Below are 11,142 nucleotides of genomic sequence, written 5' to 3' on the forward strand. Positions count from 1 at the left end.
ATTCTTACTAATTTGAATAGAAGAGCGAATAAACTATGTATGAAAGCTGTGTTCCCTATCACAGGTCAAGTAAAGTTGGTATTTTCTTAAAAGAACTGCCAGTTTCTTTAATGACGCTATATATTCATAATGCCACCACCTATACTGTGAAGTTGTGTCAAGTCAAACATGTTTATTTTATATTTGTTGAAAGACCGTGTAACAATTATAAATATTTCTAATATCAAATTTGATCATAGTAAAGTCGGAAACAAAAAAACCAAATCAATAATTAAGATTTATTTAAATACACAATCACACATCCCAGCCTTGTAGGAGATCGATGACATTTTTCCAGTGTTTACTTCTCATTTCAACGTGAATCACCAGCTTCATCTGCCAAAGAAATCACACGTTACATTAAAGAAGATGGTGACATAGTTTCAAAGGATAAGTACTGACCTGGTCAAGGTCAATTCAATACATATTATGTATATGTAGTATTAAACATGCTTTTAAGGAAATGACCCGGCATATTTGTTGTCTAAACTTTTGAAATGTATGCTTGATTGCATGGAACGATTTCAATGAACAGCGGCACGAACTGCGTAAATGTTAATTATCAAAAGGATAAACGTTGAAAATTGATTTGCTTAAGATAGTATGAGAAACCATCAAACTATCCAGAAGCGTATGTAAAATTTGTATTCCATTTAAAATACAAATGTGCTGTTTTGTTGAATGGATAATGTTTTGAAATTTTGGACTGAACCCTGAACAAGACCATTAGCGTTTTGATATGATAATTATAATATTATCTATTTCCCATCAAAGAAACCTTGCAGATATATCAAATACATCAACTGTGGCTAAAGAGACTTTCCCCGATCGGAACTTAACCAATTTCTGGCCAAATGTTTACATGTACAAACTGTGCCATTAATCAGGCTGAAAATCTCCCATTTTTTAAAATTGCTGCAGGGTTGTTTAAAAATACAACAACACAAAACATAAATCATCAAAAGAACAAAAAAGTAAACGACCAGATAATGATACAAGGATGTAAGAATGCAAGTTGTGGTTATGTAGTTTTGATATTCATTTATAAACTCACCGAGGTATTTAATGTTAGTCCATTAAAAACATTTAATAAAATATCTGTAAAGATATAATTATAAAATGCAAAGAAAAAAACAACAACAAAACCCAAACATCTGATTATCTAATGGAAACAAAAATGCGACTTGGGAACGCTTTGAGAAAGTCAGCGGTCTCTTGCGTCACTACATGCACACAGAAACCCTCATGACAAATAACATCTGGGTCATATATACAAGACTCAGATTGATGACTCCCACCGCAATAAGTTATCACAAACCAGACTTTTATTTAAAGTCTTATTTAGCATACTTTCAATAAATTTTTATGAATTGAACATTTGCGTCTTATTCTCCGTGTCAGGAGACACTTAATTAAAAGACTTACCGCAGATACAGTACTTTATATGTAAAAGTAGTTAAACAGTCTACAGTGCCGAACTGAAAATAGAGAAAAACGGAATCTCTAAAGAACGTCCAAAACGACAAAATTGGAAATGTTGCAGGCTCGGTTTGATTGAGTCTGTACAAAGACGGTACCGGAAAGTACACGCCCCTAGCACCGACTTAAGCAGAATCTAACCAAACTAGATTAGTGTATATCGTAACTACAGTTTCATCATACGAGGTACTTGTCTCAAGTAATTCTTGTCATGGTTTATTTAAAGGCCCAATATGCCCCCGATAAAACAATTCTATGTTTACATTACGTTAATTTTATGACAAAAATTACACATTCAGCGTTTCTTCATTGTGGAGACAATCATCTAAAATGCTCTAAAACCATTATTTAAAAGTAACAAAACTCATTTTTTCCTTTTCTAAAGAATGAACATTTCATTCATTTCTGGGGCAGAATGTGCCCTTAAAACGATGCTTGAAACAATTTCCGTTTAATGTTACTTCATAACAGAGAAATGTTTTAGAATTAAAATAGCTTAAAATAATAATTAGCTGATATACGCATTATATTTGTTAGACATGTACTAGAATTAAATGTAAGGGATTCTTCAATTGCATTTTCTTTTTAAGTTTCAAAACTGAAATCACTTATTCATCTGAAATTGTTGATGGTAGTAAAAAAAAGGCTAAGAAGAGGTACCAATTGCATCAGATGCTATGTCATTTCTAGAAAATAGAGGTAGTAAAATATTGCAAAATGTTCCACTTACTAAGACAAGAAAGACTTCATGTAAGGTTGTTGGAGGGAAAGCGGTAACTGAAGACCAAGTTTTTGATATTGTATATCACTAATCAATATTCTTGCCAGAGGTCATCTGAGTGTATTTTGTGAGAAAATTCACGCATGACCACTCACACGATGAAAAACACGTTAATAACAGTTGCAACGTTTGGAAACTTCCGTACAACAAGTGGAATTGCACACATTCTTTTACTCACGACTAAAGTAAGCTCAGTGGGTTTCAGTGAAATTATATACTCACGTTTCATACGTTTACCTTCTACGTCAGTGGTAGCATATTTTCACTGACACAAGCCATCTATACACTCAGCACTTGTATCAATTATACACGGAAAACCATTCGGACTACTGCATCTGCCTCCATATGATTCATCTGAAGTATTAACAAATATTTTATATGACCGGCACATGGTCTTTTTTGTTATTGCAAGTGTTAAAGGTTATACAAATATCATTATACTATTTAGTGTTTCCGATGTTCATACACAAATATGAATAAGAATCCAATTTCAAAAATCATATCATTTGAGTGAGTACAAGTTATAACATACATGTATAACTATACAAGCTAAGACTGATAAAATTAAAAATTTTAAAAAGGTGCATTTTTAAGTCCAATTGAAACACAAGTTCATTTAGACTTAAGCGTCGTCCGTTTCTAGTTGACATTACTAGTGTCATTTGAGTCTGAATAGGCTAGAACCTACAATCCCTGAGTTGAGAGGCAATACCAATGACATACTTTAATAGACAAGCCTTAATTACGTAAATTAACGTACCCGGGTAAAAATGGTTATAAGGACAGTCTTGGGACCTTTTGTGCCCAAAAAGGTGCATGAATAAATGATAAATCGATGTAAAGCTACATATTTGAAGTTTTTAACTTTTGGGGTAGACATGTTGAATACATTTTGAGAAATCTAAGATGACCGTCAAGATGGCCACCAAATTTTAAAAAATACCTCGTATTCATATTATCTGATAATAGATGTTATTTTTGTATTTAGACAGGAGTCAGCGTAATCCTGGTAAAGGGTCTTGGTTTCTTTTATGAACATAGCTTAGCATTAGACGTAATATCTTAGCAGTTTTATTCTGTGGAAATCCAATCCGAACTAGTTCTATAAAAATACGCATCTTTAAACAAGGCTCAACTTTTTTATTGTCAGGACTTATAAGAAAGTAAAAATGAACAGTGTAAGAAAGGTGATTATATGTAATATGGTAGCTTTATACCAGGTACACACTTCCCATTTAGAATACTAGACGCTTCATTACAAACACAAACTCCACGTTGACATTCTGCATTGATGTCATTTTTACACACTTCTCCATCAGAGCCTGTGCAAATTCCTCCCAGTGTTTCATCTTAAAAAAAAAACAGTAATTTGTTAAAAATCGTTGTTGTCGTCATCATCATTATCATTACTATCATACAAGTAATTACGAGTATCGTCGTCGTCATTGTCATCATCATCATCATCATCATCATCATCATCATTCATGTAATTACGAATATTGTCGTCATCATCATCATCATAATCCACGTCGTGGTATGAAATCATCATCACAAGCATCATCACCATCATCATTTTAATCAAAATCGTCTTCAAAATCATCACCAGAATCATCATCATTATCATCGAAAACAAGATCATCATAACTCTCGTTATCACTGCAGTTATTGACGTCATAATAACCTTTATCAGCATTAGCAGCAGCAACGACATATATAGTTAAAAAGCTGAGTCGGTGTTTGAATTTTGCAAATGAAATATTGCCGAGTTATCTTCATTTGGATGTGTCACACCTGTATGATATATCACTCATACATAGAATTTTACACACTTTTTCCCGTGTAAATAATGAAAAAATCATACCTGTCACACAAATATCGAGTCTTCTGTGGGATCCATATTTACACTCACAAATAAATCCAATACATACGGAATTTTTATCATTTTCACATTCGTGTCCAGAGTTGGTACAATATCCGCCTACAAATCCAGCTGCAATGTCAGATGAAATATAAAGGCATTTTAACATATGACCAACGTATATATTTTCCCTTCTATATACATGAAATAGAAGAGATAATTTTGATAATTTTGAGTATTATTCCGTCCCATAAGGACGCTTTTTTGAAACAGGAAGTCACGAAAATGACGAATTATACCGAATTTTCACGAAGTTACTGTGAAAAAGCACAACAACCAAATCCTTATATCACTGCATCAATGACACATCACTGATGTTGATACTAGGTATATAAATCATTTTAAAATTCGATTTTTCCAGGTTTGGCTCTTATCAATCTTCAATTTTACTCAGTTTCAAATATTGTGATATGAATGATATCTTATAGATATAATACACAATCTCAGAAAGTGGACTGTTTTAATATAATATGACACAGTGTCAGCAGGTGAAAGTCTGAGGGTTAACACCAACCTGCGCCATCATACAGAAAATAGGGGCCGTCGTATTCTTCTTTTGCAAATGTTGCCGTACTGTTTCTGCTATAAAACGATAACAGCTCTGAGCCGGGATTTACTGATCTAAAAACGTAATAGTAATATAGCCCTGAAAAGAAAAATACCCATCAAATTGATAATATATCAGAGAAGAGGCATCAATTATTCGTTTAAACGCTATATTGGACGCCATATTGGACATCTCATTTGCCACTTTGTTTTAATATTCATACTGTCTAAAAATAATTTGTTCAGTCTCGATGCCTAACGTAAACAAATGCCCCGTAGTATAGAGCTGTTGCCTTATAGTTTTTAATTTTAAATAATTATGAACTACATCTACGTGTTAAATTATTTGAGCCGCGTCACGACAAAACCAACATAGTGGGTTTGCGACCATCATGGATCCAGACCAGCCTGCGCATCCGCGCAGTCTGATCTGGATCCATACTGTTCGCTTACAAACCCTATTACAAGTAGGAAACTGATAGCGAACAGCATGGATCCTGATCAGACTGCGCGGATGCGCAGGCTGGTCTGAATCCATGCTGGTCGCAAACCCATTACGTTGGTTTTGTCGTGACGCGGCTCATTTTTATTTTAATAGGCATGAAACAAAAGATAAGATACTAGATTTGTTAGTAATTTTTCCTTAATATACAAATGATTGTCAACCACAACAGGGTCTTTCAAATATTTGAAAGACCCTGACCACAATAAACCAAAAATAACTCCAAACACTGCATGCACTAATCAATAAAATGTCTTTAAAAAAACAAAACAATGTTCAAGAGTAATATGTAAGTAAGAAAAATGGCCAAACATTGGCCGACGTAACATACAGGAACATTCGGTATGTACAACCATCTTGTGTAAGATTCTTTTAGTTTTTTTAGTGGAACCAATGCTATAAATACCTTCGTGAAGGAAGTGCACCATGTTTAATGAATTCACATCCGGTGCCATGTTAACGAATCGTAACCAATTAGACAGGTAAATATGTCTTCCATCAAACCAGTAGTCTACGGAGTCCTCCTCCTTGATCTGGCAGAAAAAGAAAATATGTATGCAAATTTAAAGATAAAAGAAATATGGATAGAAAAAATTATAAACAAGCACGAAATAAATACTATAGGAATACATTTGTGCATTTATCTTCTATGGCAACAAAGGCGAAGTTACTGATGACTATATTGCCATAATGATTGATATTTTAGTTGTTTTTGTTGTGAACATACATATATTCAAATGACTAAATGCATGTAAAATGACTAAGGAAAATGCAGGAACAAATATGTAAAAAAAGTAAAACACAATAAAGCAAAAAAAAAACAAGGTAAATTATTAATGAACACGAAATAATAATAGTGAACACAAGATAGAAATAATTATGAAATACGATAAAAACAAGAAAATCATAATAAATATGGCGAGAAAATATAAAACTAAAATTGGTCTTTTGATTCGTTTCATTTAGGTTAGTTGTAGAACTCTCCCTTCGGATCACAGCAAGAACAAAAGTTAGCCAAAATGATAGAGTTAACATTAAGGAAATGAAGATTAAAAAATGAAAGAAATAGAAATGGACAATAGTGTTATAGTTCAACAAGACAAATGCATTTGTTCCGTGAAATGAAATAAATGTTTCATTAGGACAAGACAACAATAACAGTGAAACAAAATATTAACTAATATTAGTAAAAATAGTAAAATGAAAAACGAACAGTAAAAATATGAAAAAAAGAAAAAAGAGAAAGAATTAAAATAAAAGTGGTAGTAGTAGCGGTAGCGGTAGTGGTAGCGGCAGTGGTAGTGGTGGTGGCGGTGGCGGCGGCGGCAGCGGCAGCAGTAGTAGCAGTAGTCGTAGTAGTAATAGTAAGTGTTGGTGGTGTAGTGGTAGTGGTAGTAGTAATATTAGTAGTAGTAATTGGTTGTGGTAGTGGTAGTAGTAGTAGTACTAGTGGTGGTGGTGGTGGTGGTGGTGGACGTGGTAGTGGTAGTGGTCGTAGTTATGATAATAATGATACTTAAAAGAAATAAAATAAAACATTTAATTAACAAAATATGCTCACATGCCAGGACCAATGTGAGGCTATCTTCTTATCTCCTTTTGCTAAGAAACCTTTACACGGACCAAATACGGTTCCTCTCTTGATAAATATATTTGTAAAAGCTCCTGAACCATGAACTGTTGAAATTTTAATCTGTATTCCATCAGGTCTGGTGTTGAATGCTCTCTTCGGATCATAGCAAGACCATGTCTGCAACAACGTTTCAATATAAAAACCATCATCCTCACCAAACACATTTTTATTCGTACTTGTAATAAACACACTTTTAATAAAAGCACTACAATCAAAAATATACTATGGTCATCTTTGAGTATAATAATTTTATCGCAGAAATTTATTGAAATCTATGAAATTCTTACTCTCAGACTATGTCTTATTTGAATAAAAGCACGTGCAAACTATGTATAGGCATCTGTATTTCCTTTTAAAGGTTAATTAAAGTTGATCTTTTTTTAAAGAATCTGCAAGGTTTTTTGATGACACTTTATTTTCATATTGTGGACTTCTAATAGATCTACTTTGTGTGAAGTCGAAACATGTTGATTTTATACTTGAAAAAGAGACAGTGTAGCAATTACCAATATTTTCAAATATCAAATTTGAGCATAATATATCTCTGAAAATAAGTTGATGTCCAGCTTAGCCAAGACTTCAAATATTTAAGGCATTTTAATCATCGATACTGTGAGATTTCATTAATAGAAATCGATGTTTACAAATATAGGCAGAGAAGACATTTTAGTTAAAAAACTTTTTTATTGTATTTATATACACATCACATAAATAATTATTTCATTAGTTTACAAACACAATCCTCAGGCCAAATGTTCTAACAGTTCCAACTTTTGAGACGGACAGAGGCATCATAAGTAAAACACATGTTAGTGAAAACCATTTACATTCAATATTGCTTACAGTAAGTTATGTTGGAGGATACAATAATAAGAATCAAAGAAAAAAGTAGGACAGGATCATCATTGCCTCAGGCAATAATACCTTACAGTTAATCAAATAAGATTAGTATACCGATGGCTGTCGTCACTACGAATAAGGGCCATAATTGTTTTAAGTTTTGTCTAAAAACTACGACACTCGGTCACTTTAGAGGAAGGAAAAAAGAAAGATTCGATCTTGAAATTGTTGAATGACACGACGGTCAAATCATGGTTTAAGAAGTATATGTACATGTCTTAGCTTCACCATTTTCATGTTTGAGTATTGAATTCTACACGTGGACGGTAATTTGCATTTGAACGACCGTCCATCAACAGTCTAGATGAAATCGAAGCTGGAACATATTCAATTTTGCCGTTTTGTTCATCGAATAATGATGTTACACTGTTATTGCTAAAAGGAAGGTCTTTCTCGCGTTGTTCACGAGCCTTTAATGTAGTTCCAACATGTAATATCTCAACTCAATTCCGCTTGGAGAAAGATTTCAAAGTCTTACCATTCGTATGTTCATACATTACGAGATGTCACGCCTTCAGTCGCCAGCATAGTAGGGTTATGATCAATTTGGTAGGAGGCAAATAAAGTCAGCTTTCAACGAGAATGAGAGTGGTTTAAAGTACTTGAGTGATGCATTTAGGAGGACAAAACTACTCAAAATATAACAACAACAACAACAATAACTGAAACTTACGCTTTTATCATTTACGACGTTTCCACTCAACAGCATCGTTTGCATTTGAAAAAACGATGGAAAGGCCTTATAGGCGGAAATATCTATCAGAAAATAAACGGATAATAAATTAAAACTAACTGTGATTTATTTTGAACACACGTCTATATTCCCTAAAATAAGTTGATATAAAAGGTACTCCACTAAAGTTGAAGGGACCGAAAATGTTATATCTGGATTTTTGTATTACTGTCTGTATGTCAGGAGCAAAATTTCATATCATTTGCTGATACTTATTCCCAGGTATAACTAATTTTATTGCACAATTTGAACCCAAAAATAAAAAAAAACGTTGCATTGCTTTTCACTCAGTTCGCTCCATCTCCGCAAAACAAATCGATTGTCAATTCAGAGTATATTTACATAAAGTATTATCTATCTTTGGCATTAGTTTTCTTTTTCAGGTACCGACTGATTTATGAAAGAGTTTCAAAAAATTCTTATTTTAGGCTATAAGACCTTAGTGGAGTTCCTTTAAGCTATATTACAATGTATTATTAGGACAGACCAAATGACCTAGTATTGTATTTTAAATGTAAATTTATATTACACTAGCGAAAGATCGTTTTCCGCGATCTCATATCCTGTCAAAAATATTTTATAATGAATTCATACTGCACCACAATTTCTAATTTGAGGAATATTAAATTACTTTAAACGTTAACAGAAGACGTGCATATAGATTATATAGACGTCATGATTATCCGATAAAAATCAACATTTCAAACTTGCAATACTCTTACTTTAGCAAGTTAATTTCAAAATACGCAATCATCAACCCGACATCTGTTTGATTATATTAAGTAGATAATTATGAGTTCTATAAATAAGCTAAATATACATACCAGCCTCAAGAGAACATTCAAGCGATGACATGTTGCTATACTTGTACATTGAATGGCAGGACGTGTCTTCAAATTGCTCACACTTGTTTATACCTGTTACATAAATTATGCATATGCAAATTAACCCTTGAGATAAGCGTACTATACTCAAAAGTATCGGAGATACGACCACACAGATGTGTTCGTTGCCTTTAAAGGTTATTTGACGACTTTTTTAAAATGTCTTGCAAAGGAAGTCCATAGCTCGTCAATGGACCAAGAGAAAACACACTGTCTATAAGCATCCTTAAATAATTCAGCTCAAAGGCTTTGAGTCCTTATCACTGACGGGCAAATGATTGAAAGAATGTTGCTTTAATTAATCACTCATCTAAGAAACCATTAAGTTACTTATATCAGAAAGAATTTCAAATATTTGGATTTAATTTTGGTTCTAACTTAAGGTTAACAAAACTTACAAATGGACAAATTTATAAATTTTTGATTCCTGGAGAAGATACCTTTTGTTAATTATTGACAACGCTTAGTCTATTTAATGAGCACTTGTAAAAGTAAAGCAAAACACAATTGATACACTTCTTGACAAAATGAATATGACATACACATATTTAACTTGAAAGGTGAAAACACTTCAAATTTACCAAAGATATTTACTGTACATATACAAGTAGACGTCGGTCTGTGACATTTAGAATATGGTCCACCATTTCCAGCCCGACACTCGTAATCTTTATTGCACTTCATTCCAATATCTACTCCTTTAAGAATAAGCAGAAACATTTAAATATCTGCAACACTGGGACATGAAACAAACATTCAAGCATTTGGACAGTTACTTAATTATATTTACGGATTATTATTTAAATTCCAAAAATGAACTCTAAGAATGTAATAGTCAGTCAAATGACTATCTTTATCCTTTTAGTATATACATTCTAAAACATTTTTGATGGATCACTTCATGCATATGTGGTTTATGTTATTTGATTTTTGTTACATTAGCCAATTTAAAATTGTTAGAAAGAAAAAGAATTGCATTTCCTATAGCTGTATTTTGTCAACAACATATCTAGATGTCTATACACATCTATATGTAACCAAGACGTAGCAGAAATAGTCGAACACTAGAACACATTCTGTAAGTGATTTAAAGGTATTACTGTAGCTCCAATATCTAGAAGTTAAATAATAGGACAGCTATATGTACATATAGCTGGTACCAGAAATATTCAAACACAAGAACACATTCTGTTACTCGCATTGGGATTAGAAATGCATACGTTACCTGGTTTTACATAATTCTTTTCTGCATGCAGATGTGCTAGCCCGAGGTAAAACACGAATGTATATGCTACAAAATATGTTCCTGATGCCGCCATCTTTCATGTAGACAAATGTTGTTATATTTTCTCCTGTCCAATCCTTGTTAACAAAGCAAAAAGAGTATAATTCAACAATAATCTATCAAAAATGCATTAAAAATGCAATAAGTAAAATTTCCATGGATAACGCCCGTCACTCTTTTTAGACTGTAAATTAATTTTATAGGGTGTTCTTCGTGACAAGTAGTCTTTTCCTTTGATATTACGAACCAGTCTAAATTTTAACCAATTTAACGACTAAAATGTTATGTTTGAAAAGTTTCAAGCATGGATTCGAATGAATTGTTTTCCGAACTAAGGTTTTCCTATGTGAACTGTAAAAAAAAAGGCAAATTTATTTGTAACTCGAATTTAAATTAAATTACCTCCCCTGAGTTATCCTATTGTGCACGAGAACGCTAGTAT

General features: G+C 32.8%; 1 protein-coding gene and 1 long non-coding RNA gene across 2 annotated transcripts; both read right to left on the bottom strand.

The window, feature by feature from the left end:
- Positions 1–2,532: 2,532 nt before the first annotated feature.
- Positions 2,533–4,293, bottom strand: LOC132724932 (uncharacterized). The gene is made up of 3 exons (XR_009624982.1): positions 4,161–4,293; positions 3,517–3,648; positions 2,533–2,653 (listed from the first exon to the last, which is right to left on the bottom strand). It is a non-coding gene; the product is annotated as an uncharacterized LOC132724932 (long non-coding RNA).
- A 427-nt stretch (positions 4,294–4,720) lies between these two features.
- Positions 4,721–10,773, bottom strand: LOC132724927 (uncharacterized). The gene is made up of 7 exons (XM_060709913.1): positions 10,641–10,773; positions 9,997–10,113; positions 9,356–9,448; positions 9,061–9,094; positions 6,827–7,103; positions 5,672–5,798; positions 4,721–4,863 (listed from the first exon to the last, which is right to left on the bottom strand). The coding sequence occupies exons 1-7, from the start codon at positions 10,732–10,734 to the stop codon at positions 4,721–4,723; spliced, it is 885 nt and encodes a 294-aa protein (XP_060565896.1). The 5' UTR covers positions 10,735–10,773.
- Positions 10,774–11,142: the final 369 nt, after the last annotated feature.

The sequence above is a fragment of the Ruditapes philippinarum genome, unplaced genomic scaffold, assembly GCF_026571515.1.
Source record: "Ruditapes philippinarum isolate M1 unplaced genomic scaffold, ASM2657151v2 ctg3854_1_1_1_1, whole genome shotgun sequence".
Classification (NCBI taxonomy): domain Eukaryota; kingdom Metazoa; phylum Mollusca; class Bivalvia; order Venerida; family Veneridae; genus Ruditapes; species Ruditapes philippinarum.

Bases quoted from the DNA above. Each gene is read 5' to 3' on its own strand.
- LOC132724927 (XM_060709913.1), bottom strand. From the start codon at position 10,734: ATGGCGGCATCAGGAACATATTTTGTAGCATATACATTCGTGTTTTAC. The intron at 9,449-9,996 runs GTAAATTTGAAG...TTTATGTAACAG, and splicing joins ATGTACAGTAAATATCTTTG to GTATAAACAAGTGTGAGCAA. The intron at 4,864-5,671 runs GTATTTATAGCA...TTTTCTTTTCAG, and splicing joins GGTGCACTTCCTTCACGAAG to GGCTATATTACTATTACGTT.